Here is a 19,018-nt window from a genome sequence, read left to right on the forward strand (position 1 = left end):
TATATTGCTGCAGTTTATTATTAATTTGAATTTGGCCGATTCATTTTAAACTAGACAAAGCTCTCACTTTTAGACCATGGAAAACTTTACAATATATTCCCTTGGTAAACAATTTCCACATTCCATTCACATCCGTAATGAATAAATGCATTTCTTTAACCATTATAACCAAGTTCAAGCAAACTACTCATGGAAAATTTAAATTTAATTTTTAAGAAATTAAAAACAACCATGTTGCAAAACACTTTAATTAATTAATTGTCTACAACAAATTCATAACTTTAATATAAGATTAAAAACTGTAGGTAATATACTAAAAATAGGTTTAAATGCATGTGCAAAAAAAATGAACATTTACTAACGTCTGAAAAGTTCTGGAACTTTTGACTTTACAAATGATATTAAAAAATGCAACTAATTTTGTAAATATGAATTAGAAGAAAGATTTGATGGCACCACAGCTCACTTTTTTCCCTTGACATTTTTTTTCCACTTTTCATAAAAACTAGTTACAACCTCAACATTAATTCCCGCAGAATGCGCTAAACCAGTATAACTGATCTCTCGATTTTCTGAATTTGATATCGCATTTCGTCCAATCAGTAATGTAACTAAATTACTTAAGTTTTGTTGTTGAACAAAATGATGGCAACATTCTATGATTTGTATATAAGTAAACAGTTCCTTATCTTTCTTCTTTGGATACTTAATAAATGGAAGAGAAGTGCGTTCTTGAGGCCGTTGAGCGCGACAAAATCTGTTCCCGTGATGAAATTGTAACTCCAACCAACGAATTGCATCTCTAGCTTCTGATTTGATTCGTTTTAGATCGTCTAAGGCAGATACCACTAAAAATAAAATTGTTTCACTGTTCACTATCAAAACACAACAACTCACCTGCTGATGGTATCACGACAATAAATTTCTTAGAGTTAACCAGATGTTTTATAATAGCTGTCGACTGTATCAGAGAATCCACATCCAAAACTAAATAGGGTGAAAGTGACGTCTTGCTCTTAACCCTGTTTTCGAGCGCCCTAACTTCCGCCGCCAACCATAATTGTCCCATATGTTTCATTTTTGTTAGCTGCCCATTTGAATCGTTATTGTCTGTTGGTATTTTCATTCCTGTGAGTGTATTTTCTGAATCTGTGTCATTGAGTCCCTTAAAAATGATTATTAATTAGATGACACTAATTAAAACTAAGCAGTATGTACAATCCAATAAGCGTATTCGTTTTAATAGTACAACTAAACAGTCATTTTCCTATTCACAACAGTTTTGTTAATGGAATTAGGGTAGGTTCACAAACAGCTTTAACAGAAAAGTTTTCCAATCTACCAAGTTGTTATAAAAGTAGTAATTCAAATATATAATTTTTTAGTACAGGAAAGAACAGGCCGATTTAAATTCGAGGGCAACCATGGGGATTTCCGAAACTGTAAGAGATAGGTAGAGTTTAAATTTGGCAAAGTTGCGTATTTTGATGCTTAACAAAATGCCGTTTTGAAACTGAAACTTTCAGAGATATACCCTTAAAAAAATACTACATGTTGCAAAATCGTTTTTATTTTTTACTGAAGTTATTTAAAAAGATATTTCGAAATAAATGACACATATTTATGGAGGTCCATTTTACTTTTCTTGTCATTTGATTGATATTTTAACAATATTTAAAAAATAGTGATAAGCATCAAAATAAGTACGAAACATTTTTGAAATCTCGCCAGGAAAGATTGCCGGTCACAGAACACTTGATCCCGATCTACAATCTATGTTTTTATAAAGATGTGAGCGACTTACGGGATAGTGTCATGTCAATGTTGAACAAAAAGACTTTTCGTTCAACATTGGCACGATTCTATTCCGGAAGTCGCTCACATCTTAAGAAAAACATAGATTGTAGATCGACACAAGGTGTGCTGTGATCGGCAATCTTTCCTGGCGAGAGTAATAGTTCAATGTTCTACCGTCAGAATTTGACATGACAAGGTATATTGATCCTACAATCAAAGAATTTTTTAGTTCCAATATGGCGGATTATGATAAGTTGTCGCCATTGTCCTAATACAGTCACTGTACTAGAAACTAGTATAGTGGATAATTCATATTTTGTGTGATGGATAAATGATGATGATAAAATGATGATAAAATGACGTTTGTTCACATTAGTACGGTCCTTAGTGGGTCCTCCGGTATTGATATATGCGTCCCTTAAGGCTTAAATCATGGAAAACACAAACACAAAACAGTTTATTTTAAAACAAACTCCTTGTTGTTACACCTAAGTAAAAATAAAGAGAATTTTGAAAATTATTATAACGTTAAATAAACTTAAAATTTGTCTTTTCCATGATTTAAGGGATGCATATATCAATAGTGAAGGATAAATTTAGGAGCAATGACACAATGTGAACAAACAACGCAGTTTTATCATTATTATGGATAACTAGATCGAACTTAAATAATTGAAAAATGTCGGTTATTTGAAGTATTTTAACTATGGTGAATTAAGAACTTTTGTAGAGAATTTAATAACCTTTCATGATGTAATAATATACACGGTGTTCCAAATAAAGAAGTCACATTCTTGTTATTTGAAAAATGCGATGTTGTTTTGTTTTTTTAATGCGTCAACTTAATTTGAAACACAGTGTAGATAGGTAGGAACAGTTTTGGCATGTTCCTAAATGTTCCCAATGTTGCCATTTTTAAAATTCACTCAGCGACATAAGTTCAAACAAAAAACAGAAATCTAATTATAAAATGCTCGCTACATTCTGTGAGCCGGAAGCAGTTTAGTTTAGTAGTTTTAGGGCCGGTATTATAAAGCCCGCTTGAACGGAGATTGGCGTTCAATCGTAGTTTGAGTGCGATAGCGCGTATTATAAACGCCGTTTAAGTCGTAACCAGAGCTCAATCTCTGATTGAAGTCAACCCGCCAATTTTCTCGGATTTTGGCGTCCAAACGGAGATTAGGCGCGCGCACGTGTAAAGAACTGTAACCAGTTTATTTTGTTTTGTCATTTAATATTTATAACGAAATGGAAATAATTGAAATTGGACGTGCAAGAGATCGGTTACTGTGGGCAGTAAGCGACGATGACTCTTCATCAGAGGATGAGTTCATTAGAAGAAGAGCAGAAATTTTAGAGAAGGTGTTGAACATTTCGGCAAGTGATATGAAGAGGAATTTTGGCAGAGATTTCGGTTATCCAAGGATACTGTTAGATCCCCATAAAACAGGATTCAAGCACTAAATTGCTCGCTAAATTGTCCCCCAAACAAACAAGTAGGTTTGTGCTTTTCTATGGAAATTCTATTATTTTTGCGAATTTACGCAACTGGGTGTGTTAATTAATTAATAATTGCCCATCAATGGTGAGGCTGTCGTCACCAGCTCTAGCTTCATTACCAGTAAGGTTTTTCACTGTGCTAGATCATATTTTGTCTTCAGTTACTCAAATGTGGCTCAGTCAATGCAGCGTTATACTTCTCTACAATTTTCTTCCATGCGAGGGTGTATAAACACAGAATGATTAGGGATATAGATGCAAACAAAAAATTCACAACTGATGACATCCTGATGCTTTACCTTGTTCTTGGTAGTAGAGGCGTCCGCCCGTTTATTTTCAATTATATGTAAATATGACTTGTCTATCATTGGCACAGTGGCAGGCAAAACAGCGCTATGTAAAACAATTTAGCAAGGGGATGAACAGATCAGCACAGTTACAGTGGCAGGGGCAAATGGCACAAAAGCGAAAAGAACGAACGGCGCGGGCGCGATGGGTGCGAAGAACGTAAACGTCATCAGCTGTCACTGTCAGCTGACGCATCGGCCACTGAAAATTCTGCGCTTTGATTGGTCCTCGGTTCGCCCGCAGTGTTACCATCCTAGGGATCGTAACGGAGATTAACCAAACGCTCTTCCCAAGGTGTTTATAATACGCAACCGCTCTCAATCTTGGTTTCACGTTCAATCGCCGTTTGATTAATCTCCGCTTGAACTGTACTTTTATAATACCGGCCCTTAATGTTCTGCAATAGTATTAATAACTATCGTAGAGTCAGACAGTTTTCATGTACTAGAGGTTGAGGGCTAATGCGGCATTAGCCCTCTCAACCTTTATTATTTAGCTGTGGGGGTATATTATTTCTATGGGTCTTCTTGCACTATTCAACATCCCTGAAGCGCATTATCTCTTTCATCTCTTTATTTCTACATATACAGGGTCATTCTTGACGAGCGTCAGTTAGAAAGATGGCAAACCTTTGAACATGAAAATAAACTGATAAGTTCTTTAAAAGTTTTGGCACATGATGAATTGAACTAAAATATTTTCAAGATGGCGCCACTTCCGGAAATACCGGAAGTAGCCATCAACTATGTTATTTGAAATAGGGACCCCCTATTTTTTCTACATTTTCGGATTCTACGTCGAACTTGGAGTACAACGATACCCTTTGCTCCAAGGGCTTCGCAGATATTCAAGTTTTTGTGTCAAAAATTGAATTTGCAGGGGTAATTTTAAAAATTTATTATTCGAAAACGGTGAGAGATATTGCAAAACAGTTTTCAATGCTTTATTAAGGAAAGATCGAATTTTCTTATGGTATACGAAATCGTCTAAAAAAGTGGAGTACGTCACTTTTTCAAAGCTCTCAACTTTTAAATTTTTAAATTTCGGTAACTCCATTTTTTTAAATGGCACCCCCCATTTTGTTCTTCACCGTTGTTTTCCTTTTTCCCAGACCTTTAATTTGATACAAAATGTCAAAAGCTGGTTCAAACGGTTTCCGAGATATTCCATGTTTTAGTTACTTCTTGTAGCAAATTGATAAAAAAAATAATTCGCTTGATGCTATTCTTTTGTTTTTATTATGATAATGTTTAAACGTCAAATTTTCGCTGCTTGAACTTATACTTCTCGTCAATAATGGCTTGTTTGGGTTACACGAATGAAAATTTTTTGAATTTAATAACAATACACGGTGAATGTAATCGAATCGCGGCCAGGACTTGCAGTCTTTTTTCCGAAAGATACCCTGACAATGCGCAACTCAGAGGCTACAATTCGCAAATTACTACAAAATTGCAGGAATAACGGTATGTTTCAAACAAAAATACAAAAAAGGAAGCCTCTGAAGAACAAGAAATAACTGTACTGGCGTATTTTGTTGCAAATCCAACTGCATCGCTTAATGATATCCAAAGAGAAATTGACATATCTTCATTAGTGTAACCCAAACGAGCCATTATTGACGAGAAGTATAAGTACAAGCAGCGAAAATTTGACGTTTAAACATTAACATAATAAAAACAAAAGAATAACATCAAGTGACTTAATTTCTGATCAATTTGCCACATGAAGTAACTAAAACATGGAATATCTGGGAAACCATTTGAAGCAGCTTTTGACATTTTGCATCAAATTAAATGTCTGGCAAAAAGGAAAACAAAGGTGAAGAACAAAATGGGGAGTGCCATTTAAAAAAATGGGGTTATGGATATTTAAAAATTTAAAAGTTGAGAGCTTTGAAAAAGTGACGTAGTCTCACTTTTTTAGCGGTTACGCACACCATAAGAAAATTCGATCTTTCCTTAATAAAGCATTTAAAACTGTTTTGCAATATCTCTCACCGTTCAACTATGGGGTATCGTTGTACTCCAAATTCGACGTAGAATCCGAAAATGTAGAAAAAATAGGGGGTCCCTATTTAAAATAACAAAGTTGATTACTACTTCCGGTATTTCCGGAAGTGGCGCCATCTTGAAAATGTTTTAGTTCAATTCATCATGTGCCAAGACCCTTGGTCTTATCAGTTTATTTTCATTTTCAAAGGTTTTCCATATCTTTCTAACTGACGCTCGTCAAGAATGACCCTGTATATTTAAAGAAAAGTATGTGTCCCAAGTTGTACCCAAAGTTGACATCAGGTATGTTGGTATAGAAAACTTCAATTTGTAAAATGTATATTCCACTTGGGACACGCTTATTGTTTTTAAAAATGAAAAGATTTATTTTAATAAAAGGGCAATATAGGTATTGTAAAATATGTAAAATAAAGTTGCGATTCGTCCTTTCCTCTTAATATGGGAAAGAGGCGCATATACAGTACCTAGTTAGTTTTAATGAATGTAATTATTAATATATTAATTGGTATATCATCAAAAACATGACCAGAAGGGGCAAGCAAAAATGATTACACGCAAACGGTACGAGTTACAACTTGGGGCGGTGCACGGTGTCCCAAGTTGTAACTTACTGATCACAATTAATTAAGAATAAAAATTAACAAAGTGCCAAAAAGCTTTTTTTTTAACGTCTGCGCTTTATTTTCTTTAGTTTGTCCGGCAACAAACAAACTGGGAGTCCTATTAAAGATCATTTTCAGAGATTCACACTATACTAAAAACAGAGCTAAAAACTGACAAAAACCACGGGAATAAAACGTAGAATGTATGGCTAAACCGAGAGGTACAGGTTTAGCCTTTGAGTTTCCAAATCAAAAGGCCTGCCTTCCGGTAAACAGCATCGTGTATGGCGACCTAGATTGTAGAAACCATTTCGCGACGCATATGATGCTGAACCAATACTAAACATAACCTCTAAATCTAATCCTGCTGTCACCCCCATGTCTGTCGACTTCTTTCCACAATCATTTGTCTACATTATCCTTTCATTTTACAAAACATTTTTTCAAGGCTACCAATTTGCAACAAATAATTACAAGGTGGGTAAATTATTTTAAATCAGGAAATTCATGTTTTATCGTTTTAGGTTGCTTTTGCAGTAGGTACTATTTCTGTAATGGAAGTAAAGACGGAAACGGAGTCTGGACGTATACGACTTGCTTGTGCATGGAGGATTTTCAAGAGCCATATCCTGAACATATCATTGATTACGAGAAGTTATGCTGCCACATTATTTGTGTAGTTAAGCGATTTGACGATACAGGAAATGCTGCTTGTGGAAAATTCCCTGGTCACATAACAGTTGCTAATGAGGTGGTAGTAGAACATGTGCGTGTTTGTCTTGAACAAAACCCGCAAAACCCACTGCGGCAGCTCTCCCAACAAACTGGTTTGTCATACGGAACTTGTCATCGTCCCGACTTTGAAAAACGTGTAAATGATTGTAATTGGTTTAATGAAACTGTACGAGACGACAACTTATTAGACACATTATTTATCGTACAAGGCTTTGTTTCACCTTAGTGGATAGGTACGTTAATACCAAAAACTACTGAACTTGAAGGGTTGAAAACTCGCATTTATCAGGAAGCTCAGCCTCATCCTCTGAAGGTGGGCGTGTGGGTTAGCGATGTTGAAAAGGCGAATTGTGGAGCAATACTGACACTGCCGAACGTTACTGAGCAAGTGTTTATTGATAAACTTCACGACAACAAATTGGAAGAAGGTTTCTTTCAACATGATAGTGCAAGGTAGCATATCGGTAACAGTTGTGGTCTTATGTCACAATCTCTACTTTGACATGTGTAGCGCTACTAAAAATGGCTGACTGCTCCGTAAAGAGCGTAAAAGTAGCGACGTATCAGTAACTGTTCCACAACAGTGCCCATTGTTATGTTTCAGTAACAAGAGTAGTATTACTGCACAAGTAAGTAGATCTAATACCTACCTACTGAAAATTAATATTGGACCTAAAATTTCCTTCTCTGAATCAAAATTTTATTGCTCACGCCTTATGAGTGGCTATCCAGTACTTATAATAACGAGTGAAATTGCGCAGCACTAGTGGATACTAGCGAACAACTAATGACACATATCTGTCCCAACATTAATACTTTAAGAAAAGGTAGGAAGCCAGACACTAACAATATTTGTTGTATTTGATCCTTACAGGAATGCATTCAGATTCATTTCTTGAGTAAATCATTATTTTCAACAAATAATTTAAAAAGTTGCAGGAAATAAGAACTACTCACATAACTTTTGTACTATTAAAAGAACCCACATGCTAAGCAATATAAACAAGGTAACACTTACCGTTCCTCCATTTAAAATGTCGACGCCATTAGTCTCCTCTATTTCAACTTCTTGCAATGTAAATTGTTGTAAGCCATCATTAAAATGAATACAGGTCTCGGGTATTTTAGCCAGTGAATGGCCAAATGACACAAGCCTCGACATTCTAATAAAAGTTTCTTCTTTAATAGATAGGTGTTTGTTATGGTGAAGTGAATCAACAAACTGATTATTTTGGATATTAACGCCTTTGAGTGCTAATTCTTCAGATAAACATTTTTGTTGGCCTTTATCTTGCTCAGTTAAATATTTCATATCTGATAATCTCTCATGTTGGAAATCAATGTTCAAAAAGTTTAATAATTGAACGATTTGTTTTAACAAAGATCGTGTACTTTTCGCGCAAGATTTTACAATTTCCACATCACCAATGAACCATTCGCTCAAAATTTTAACAGTTGATAATAATTTTTCTTCAGAGACCACATCTAGTACAACATTTGGATCAATCTGTCTAACTTTTCTTGCCAATTCAGTTACCGATTTATTAAAATCCAACTGCTGTGTTATATTCGCGGCATTTTTCTCTTCCACTCTGCCAGATAATTTGTTTGTTAAAATGTCATCTTCGTCTGAATCTGAAGAGCTCATAAGTTCTTTGTCAGAGCCATAGGTAGACGCATCCGAATTTGAATGAATTTCTTCGTCCAAATCGGAAACATCAGATTCGTCACTTGATAATTTCTTTTTTCGTCTTCTACGAATTTTACCTTTTGTCTTGCTTTCTTGAACCTTCGGATACTTAACCCCATTGATTATCTTAGGGTCAGGTTCTTCGGGTATAAAAGGTAATAAGTTTTCACTTAGGTGATCGGTAATTATTTGTAACAGCTGAGAATAAACTGCCAAGGTGAATGCGACAACTGTCGAGATTTGATTGTTGTGCAATTTTTGCACTTTTGATACGCAAAGTAAGCATATTACAACAATTTTAAAAACGGTGTCATCGCTTAAATGTGCTGGGGAAGAAACTGAATCTGCAGTATGTATCGAGTCTGCATCGGTCGGACTTTCCTCACTATCATTTGAAACAGATTTCAAGTATGAAAGGCACTCCTGTAAGTCTACATTGGTTTGATGGCATAGAGTATACACATCTGCAAAATTTTTATTAAAATACCACATCTCTACCAAAAATAGAAATCGTGCAACCAATCGCTTAATGTGGTCGGCCGGTTCTAGTTGTACTATGCAGTCGGCATTTTTGTTTTCAGAAGGAAACTCTTCTAAAGTATGGGAGTTTTTTTCAAATAATCTCAACAAATTGTTTTCCGTTCCGTCAAATATAACTTTACAAGATAAACAACATATATAATGGTAAACCGCATCCAAAACACGATTTTGATTTGATGCTAAAGTACCCATTTGATTATGCGGTATGCCATATTCCGGCTTAAACTCAATGGCTCTCAAATAGCAACGAATGGATAATCCTGGATCCCAAGTTGGATAAATCTCTAATTTATATCTGTTTAAATCTCCTAAATATATCAAGCAACGATGAACAGATTGCTGCGCCCATTCTAATTCGGGCTTGCTCGTGCACGTATTTGACTTCTTCAGAATGTTTTGAAACATCGCAAAATCAACAACATCTTTGACATCCAGTTGAAATTGATATTGTAGGCGTAAAATGAAATGGTGATAATGTCCTACTCCCGCATTAATATGCGTTTCTATGTTCGATATATCTTTCGGAGTGAATTCTTTTTTCTTCAATCTCTTTGCGGCCGATATAACATCGTAATAACACTTCCGCCATAACAACTCTTCCGCTTTTCTTCCAAATAAAGTTGGATCAGAAAATATTAATCGTTCACAATATTCTTGGAATCTGCTGCGTTGGATTTGCAAGGTTGGGGTGAACAGATCTCCCACGTAATGCGCGCAACTGTGAGCATCATCTAAGCGCCTGGCACTTTCGCTGATTGATCTGCACAATAAAGAAAAATTAGTGAGACTCTGATACTTAACATTAGAAGTAAATAGGTGCGTGAAGTTGGAGGTATCACAGGAAGATGTTCAAGGTTGAAGCCATCAACACGCTATAATTTTGTGATCATTTTGTGCCAATTTTTGCCATATTATACATATTTTGTGCTCAAATCGTAACGGATTTTATTTTATAGCATATGTTAAAATGATATTTTAATAGGCTTGAATGAGCCGTTCTTTAACCGTGAGGGTAGATAAAATGAAACAGATGATGGTGCATTCTAATGGCATCTATCATTCTTATTTTTATTTATTTTGACGTTTATTGCCGCCATGGAGATATTCGGGATTATCACGTATATATAAATTCGCGTGGGTCATCCTTAGACCATATAGTGCATGGACTGCTATGCCTATGTTTTCAATACAAAATGTATGATCACAGATAGGGGGCACTGTAGTCGTGGGTATGTGAATCTAAGGATAAACTAAAGTCGTCTAAACAGCACTCGGATCGCGTACAGAGTAGCTTTTATAGTAACCACGTAGTACAGGAAGCTTTTAATACTCTTCATTATCTTCTATACATCCACAAATAAAATGGGTTTGCTTTTTTTGGCATATCTAGGCGATTAATTAATTGACGTTGGTTAATTTATAAGTTGACAGTCTCAAATCGTGTCTCATCGGACAACTTCGGACACACTCGTTTACCCTGAAACTCACATACCCAGGCGATGTCTTTGACCATATTTTAATTACAATTAGCAGTCCATGTACTGTATGGTCTAAGGTAATTACGCTTAAAGTTTCTTTTTATTCATTGAATAGTCCTTCGAATACATTCGTAGTCGAAATATTTCTCGATTATTTTTGAGGTGCTATTCCCTCATGCTAACTAGCATTCGTGACAACACCTCAAAAATTATCGATAATACTTCAGAGTGTTAACCCTATACCATTTTGAAGCACCTCGTCTAGAGGATCATAAAAAACTAAAAAAATACAAGGTGTTCAATTTAAAAAATATGCTCAACATGCCATAACTTGAAATGACGTCCTTCCAAAAAATATCCGTGTACGTCAAAACATGCATAATATAATATCAAACATGATTAATGCTGTAGCTCGCTGATTCCATACTTTTCCGCCACTCTGTATATGATTAGTACCTGTGAACTTGCTAATCATGAACCAAAATTTAAATGCATGTATTGTATGACCAAAAGATGACGATGAATTGCAAATGTATCTTTTAATGTGTTTTTTAAATGTGTCGGTTTGTTTTAATATGTTATACATTTTATAATTTTAGTATTTGTGCTAAGTTTATTGTTTGTATGTATTAGGGAGATGGTGTTGCCACCTACTATAAGGTAAAGCAACAACGAATAAATATATGATATGATATGAAAAGGAACACCAATTATAGAAGATATGTAACAGTAGAAGAAAGATTACTTATAACACTAAGGTTCGAATTATCACTGCAGACATCGATATTTTTCCACTAAACGACGAATCAATATTTAATTTGCATTCATTATAGTCGGTTGCAATTTCGATCGGTCCCGACAAAAATCGGGCCTGTGGACAAACTTCAGTAGAAATGCAGGTGCGCGATCTTTATCAGACGATTCAAATCGCACTGATCTTCGTCGCCCTGATGCGGTGGACATCCAGCCTTAGTGTACAAACAGAGTGGAAGCAGGTTTCTCGCTGTCCGGTATCTCGCGCCGATAGGAGTAGGTTTCTCGCGCTGTGACTGCACACAATAAAAGCGAAGCCGGTGGCGCAGTGGTTGCGTTCCCGACTGCTATTTGGGAGGTTGTGGGTTCGATTATCCCTTATAGAGGTTGTCTCAAACACTGTCCTTATAAGAGCTTCTTTATCCGAAACTCGCGGGAGAAACGGCAGAAAAAACTAAATTTTTATTCCGACAAAAGCGTGGACGCAGGCGTTCACGCTAATTTGAAAACATTACATGATTTCCAAATCGAGAAGCGTGAGTCGCCGCTGGTAACCGGTAAGCGAGAAACCTGCCTCCACTCTGTTCGTACCCTAAGGATGTCAATTCAGATACGGCAATTATAATTGGAAGCAAATAGTTGCGTGTTACAGGTTTTGAAAATTCGGCCAATTAAAAATGTTCATTTAAATTTGCCGGGAATTTTTTGGGAGGAGCTTAACTGCATCTGTTGGGTGAACAGATAATAGTATTCATGGTACAATAAGACAAAGCATGCCTATGCGTGACGTCATTGGGATAACTAGGCTCTACCACTCAATAAAGGAATGGGGTTTGTGTAGCCCTACCAGTTAATCAAAGTGTATCCTCTGTACAGATGTGATAAGATTTGTTCAATCTATGTCAACTGCGTCAATTTAATAATAATAATAATAATCATCTTTATTTTGCTATACCTCATAACAACTAAAACAAAACATTGTTTGGCAACAGACCCATTCTCATGGTTCATAGACCGTCTGAGGAGTTGGTTCTTAAATAAACATAGGTATCCAAAAAAAAAAAAAAAAAAAAAAAAAAAAATGGAAACTGCTACATCACTGTTTTTGCCATATTTAGCAGGTAGCCACTGTTACAATTTAATTGATTTTGTAGAGGATCCGGAATTGGTACGCGGGCGAAAAAAATCAGTTATGTTGCTCGTAGATGAACCAGATTTCTTCGCTTCCTCGCCCGTTATTCTTTTTCTTTTTTTAACCTTCTCTAATTCACCTGCAAAATTTTCAGCATCTTCCGCAGTTTCCCCCTCTCTATATTTTTCACTTGCGACTATTTCTGATACGTGCCTAAATTTTCCATTTATTAAAAGTCCATTTCTTCTTATCTTACACTCCTGTCCACCTCTTTTCAACTTCGCTTGCATCGCTAGGAGTTCTTTTCTCTGTTCTTGAGCTTCCTTGTCATAATCTTCAGAGATATACACTTTCGAACCCTTTAATTTAAAAGCATTGCGCAACACCATTGTTTTACATATATTTGATGTGAAGGAGACAATGGTTGGTCGTATTTTTGTACTTTTTTGCCCTACTCGTCTAATATAGTTTAAATTATCTCGCGTGATCTTTGTTTGTAACACATTATTGAACAGATCTATAACTCCAGTTTCCAACGTGTCATAGTTTTCATCGCTCTCTCTCATTCCGAAGATTACCACATTATTCTGCCTACGTATTTGTTCTATTAATTTTTGTTGTTGGTTAACTGTTTGTTTCAATGCACGATTTTCGCTTTCCAGAAGCTTAAACCGATTATTAGAATCTTCAATATAGGCCGGTATATTGAGAGTATGTATTTCTTTCCTAATAATGTGTTCCATTTCTTCTTTTAGCTCCCGTTTAAAATTATCAAATATTTTACAAAGTTCGGAGGTATCGATTGTCATGTTTGTTTATATGTAATTGATAATGCAAAATATTATATTAGGCGAGTGTAAACAGAATTATCTCAAGAGTGTCCTTGTATGTGTACGTGTCTACGATTCTGGTTTAGCAACAATATTTAGGTAATTTATGGACTATAGTATAAATATTTCCACGTTTTAATATCGAAAAACGTATGCTTTTTACAAATTTCACAATGAATTTAGGTGCTTTATTTGATTTGAAATATGAGTTAGTCGGTTGAAAATAATCAGTAACACAAAAGTTTTAATTGCACAGGTAACCTTTAACAATCTTACGATGTTTACTACACGAGTGTCGCGCCGCAACTCCTATGTCAACTGCGTCAAGTTTCTTACATTAAACTTACAAAGTATCAATTATTGCATGTTATCAATACAAATATTTAAATGTACAATAAAATATGTAAGTAAAAAAAGTAAAAATTATATTTGCGTTTTCAAATAAAGACGAGACCTCTAGCGGCAATAAAAAAAAACTTAAAAGGCTGATTAAATTTGTGAAATAAGTATATTAAGTAGTACGTTTAGCTTCTCTGTTTCCTGACATTTATTTCTAAATGCATTCCGAGATGCATTCAGTATGATTACTCAACCAACAATAAAGAGGTCATCATGATCTGTTGTCACACAAGATTTCCAAGGATTTAAAATGTGTCCAGTGCAATATGTTGCAAACATGGGAAGTCCTCGGGAAGTCATTTCATTGGACCGGTATTCTTCGGTGGAACTTTAACTGCTCACCATTGTTTACAAATTCTCCACACTTCCTTAGAGAATTTTCTAGACAACGTATGTTTCGCAGAAACAGTTGGTTTATGGTACCTATGAACAAGATAGCTGCCCAGGTCACAGTTCACTAATTGTATACATTGTACATTGAAGAATTGTAGCTACTCCTAATAATAATAATAACGTACAAAAGCACGGCATGTTCTAAAGGCATGTCATAGCATCAATGGTAATAGATACGTTGCGTAAAGTAAACTGTCTTGAAATGTTTCACTAATAATGGCCGGTATTATTGTGTCCGTCCGTTGACACGATATCCCGATAACGAATGGACCGATTACGAAGAAATTTTGTAGGTGGATTCTTTATCAATTTGTAGACCGTAGTTCGTGAATTGGCAATGTAGTCCACAAAATAAGGAAGGCCCTTTTGACATCTCTGTGAGTTATGAACCGAATTGCATCAAATTCAATATGCGTATAGCTTTAGCCATATGAAACGCAATTCCAAAAGTTGAGCCTAATCAATTTTTGTTTTTATATTTGTTTACACGTTTATTATATATCCTATTATTTCATATTTTACAAAATTTTGAAGAAATGATTTTTCTACCGCTAGTCTTTTTTTTATTGGTTGATAGCGGTTGCCATGAATACAATAAAAAGAACAAAATCTCCACGAATCCATGGCCTACTATTTAAGAACAGTAAAAAATGTTTAAAATTTTTGGTTCATGATTAAAATTTAAAAAATATAGGTTGTGATACATCCAATGTAATCAGGAATACAAAAAAAAATTCACGTTAAGATGGTGTTGCATTTAGAAATACCAACTTTGGGCCAAATCCCAGAAACGGTGGTCCAAAAATTTATTTCTACTAATGCCATTGGATTCTACGTAAAAATCTCTAAAATGGAAAGTTTTTACCTTTTTTCTTACATGGGTAGTAAGATATGATAATATCCCAAAAGTTTGTTTTCACCCTGTATCTCAGAAATAAACGAAGCTAGATTGATTCTGTTTGTGGTATTCAAAGTTTCACAAAAATGGCACACGGTCGCGAAAACCGCAATACTTTAATTTGAAAAACAGCTGAGATACACCGCAGTCTAAAAAAAATAGGATGCACAGTTACTTTTTATATTGCCTATGACCCGATGCCCTCGATATTATCTTAAGGTTCATCTTTCGACACCCAAACCAAGTCGATTAGGCCCATCAGTCTAACGTTGTTTCTCCTAAAACTAATGAGGAACCTTATTGAAGAGCTGGAGTTAGAAATTCGGCACAGAACCATTCCACGAGCTAGGTTTTAAAAGTTGCGAACTTTATCCTCAAAAATTACTATTATTATTAAAATTAATTTAATTAAATTATTAAAAATAAGCCAAAATCGAGGCCAAAAGTTATATTTTGAAATTTTAATTTTCAATTGATTGTTGATTAATTGTTCTAGAGTTCTAAACCACAGGTTCAAAAATGAATTTGGAGAATCTCGGTTTTTATCAATAGAAGTGGTTTTGAAGACGATAAATTGTTTTTTTTCCTGTTGTCTGTTTCATTTGAACCGTAGAATCGTAAATTTCCAAAATATTAATGTGGGCGTCACCTAATCTTCTTAACGACACCTTGTATATACAGTTGTTAATGCAATGCAACTAATATTGCATAATATTGTGTAATATCCTGGTATTAGTCTATGGTATTACTCCACTGGTAATAGTGAGAAATGGTGTGTGTTATATAAGCAATAATGAGAAATATTGTGTATTCCTCGAGTAATACTAATGTTGGTGTTACATGAGTAAGATGGAATAATGTGCGTTTTTTCCCTAAATTTGATTCGAAATATTTTTTTAAGGTCTTCAGTAATTTTGATTTATAGCAACATCTTGTTTTGTTATTGCATTTTGCGTAGCGTGTAGGTAACTATGTTTCATATCATTACACAAATGGTATTTCTGTTAAATAAATAAATAAATACATAGTAGTAATATAGGGTTATGACTTATGAGTGATGGTGTACATGTTTGAACCAAGCAACCCTTATTCCCCTTTATCCCTGGAATTGAATGTAAGAAATTATTAAATTATTCTAAAAATTATGTGTAGGGACAATCTCCGGGCTATATGAATATCATTATGTGTGCAATTCTAGAGAACTTGATTATAAAATGAAATCTTCTGATTGAAATAGATTAAATAGGTGCAATTATCAGTATGCAATGAAATATTAAACTTAAAAATACGTGAAAAAGAAAACTCTACCCGTGACTACTCTTCCTATGATGCAGGTGAAATGCTTCTTTGCACTGCCGATTCTAAATTAAAAATGATCTTTCGTTTTCATTTTTATGATCTGATTTTATTTCAAAAATTCAAAACATACTATTACTTGTTATTGCATTGATGTATAGCTTTATTTATACATACAAGGAATTTTTCTTAAAAGTATACATATGAGCTATGATATTATTATATTATTATTTGAACTACAAGTTTAATGGCTCCGAACAATAAAGTGGCAATTGTACTTCCTTACTGTGACGTGTGGAAATATTTACTTTATAAACACCGCCAATAAATATTATTATTATTATTAAATATCCCAATTTGATGCTAATAATAAAAATAAAGACTATGAGCTAACAGTAATTTGACCTCGAATTTGACAAGGTACTGTTTCCATAGCAGATGCAGATTATCGTTTAAAATAAATTCGTGTAGAGTTGGTTGCCTATTATAGCCACCTATTCCATGCATTTGATCCGATTTTTACATTCCGACTACATACAAAGTGTGTATAAAGGAAAGTATTGTAATAGTGATCAATTTTCAACTCGATTTTCAATAAGCCAATAATGCGTTTTCTGGACGTTTTGAAGCACATAGACCATTATACCATGCATAGACCCCAAAAAGGGTCTTTAGCTTGACGTCTGTATGTGGGTCGGTGAGTGTCTCGGTGTGTGTATGTGGTTCGTTTTTTGGGATGCATATAGGGTGGTATGGGGAATCGAAAACGTCCTATTTTGGTTTTGATCCGTAACGATCTACATGGTTGGTGAGGGTGTGAAAAGTTTAAAAGAGCCATAACGGCTTGAAAAATTCTTTTTTGCATACACTGACAAAAATGACTTAAAAAACTCCAAAGTTCAATTTTTTTCTGAGTTCCTTTGTTTTTAAGAAGTTTTGAATTGAAAAGTTACTTAAACTATATATTTTATTTTTCCGAATTTGCATTTTTCTCTAAAAGTAAGCCTCAGAGGGAAAAATTTTAATTACAGAAAAGATGGGTCTTGACGAGATCTACAAAAAAGGCTTGTACACTTTTTGCGTCGGGTTCAAAATAAAGGCGCGAGAGGGCATTTTCTTAATGTTATACTATGACCAAAGATAATTGCAATGACTCTATTAAAAGTAGTCGGAAAGTCGGAGTTTATCAGACAACTAGTTTAAAGTATAGCCCATATGTAGGTATACATTTAAGATAAAATTTCCTGTAAAATTTCTTGAGCAATCTGATGATCAACAGGATTAAAAACACAACAGAAATCAGAATATGTAACGACATGGCACAAAACAAAACGAGATTTCCCAAAGGTGGTACTTCGCTGGGTCAGCTAGTAATCTAGTATAATTTCTGGAGAAAGAGGAAAGGGATTTAAATCTGCTTCACCCACCAATACAGCCACGAGCCACCACTGCCAGCTACAAGATTATAATCACACTAAAACTTTCCAACCAAACCAATCATCAACCTAATGCTTAATAGATTAATATTCGGATTAATAACAATAAAAGATACAGTTCAATAAACACCCTGCAACAGTGGACTTAGGGGAAAGGCCAAAAATTTCCCAGGCACAGCAATGATTCTTTGTTGGACATACTTAATCGCATTCTTTTAGAGTAGACCTTATCTCGTTTTAAAAAACGGGTAGTTCTATATGTTTGATTATTGCGTAACGTGACAAGCAAACATAACAAAGCCCAACACAGCCCAAAAACTTAAACCTCAAAAGCGAAAAGTGTGTTTACGATGTGATTGTTTTAGGTTATGAATAGCATGATTTTTAAAGGACGGAACAAAAAAACGGTTTCCCTTACTCCTACTTGCATTGGATAACAATTAATGAAACTTACCGATAAAGTTTTTTAGACTGCTCCTGTCCATCCTGATGGTTATCATTAGAATTACTTTTCTTCATTTCATCTTATTTTGCATTCATCCCGGTCAAGAATTAAACAAATCCTCATTTGAATATACAAATTTCAAACACCATTTGGTTTTATACGTCATTTTCACACCATTATCAATTTCAATGTCGTATTTGGAAACCATTACAAAAATCTTATCACAACGTCATTTATTTTTCACTCAAAGTACTGCGCATGACGGAAGTAATGATAGATCACGTGCTACCCATGCAAATGATTAGACGCATTCAACCAGTCGAAGACTCGGTAGAAGCGTGTTGCTGTTGAGTGAACGGTAGAAGCATAGACGTAATACTCATATGTCTATGGGTAAAAGCATTGTACAAATACATATACAATGGTAGAAGGTAGATAGGCTAACGACCCAATACTTTCACCCCACAAATTAAACTGCGATTAACCAATCATTACTTTTTAATTAAGATAATTAATAATGGTCATTAGCAAACTTTCCAAGCTTTCTGCATTTATTAAGGCTAAAAAAATTGGAATTAGGTGGGCGTAGGTAGGTACTAGAAAAAGTAATAATTTTATGGATGTTTATAATTTCCAAAAAATTAAGGTCTAATATCGAGCGTTCACAATTGTTCTGGTCAGATCGCCTCCTCGCCTGTGTGTTTGGCGCTTTCTAACTTGCACATACTTTT

At 34.8% G+C, this 19,018-nt stretch overlaps 1 protein-coding gene across 1 annotated transcript; it reads right to left on the minus strand.

Moving 5' to 3' along the window:
* Positions 1–232: 232 nt before the first annotated feature.
* LOC116166645 (protein SMG5) lies at positions 233–18,545 on the minus strand. Its single transcript, XM_031481672.1, has 4 exons — positions 18,297–18,545; positions 8,016–9,987; positions 898–1,165; positions 233–848 (listed from the first exon to the last, which is right to left on the minus strand). Exons 1-4 carry the CDS (start codon positions 18,359–18,361, stop codon positions 463–465), a joined length of 2,691 nt encoding a protein of 896 aa, XP_031337532.1. The 5' UTR covers positions 18,362–18,545; the 3' UTR covers positions 233–462.
* Between the last annotated feature and the right edge of the window lie 473 nt (positions 18,546–19,018).

Source organism: Photinus pyralis, unplaced genomic scaffold, assembly GCF_008802855.1.
Source record: "Photinus pyralis isolate 1611_PpyrPB1 unplaced genomic scaffold, Ppyr1.3 Ppyr1.4_LG3b, whole genome shotgun sequence".
In the NCBI taxonomy this organism is placed as follows: domain Eukaryota; kingdom Metazoa; phylum Arthropoda; class Insecta; order Coleoptera; family Lampyridae; genus Photinus; species Photinus pyralis.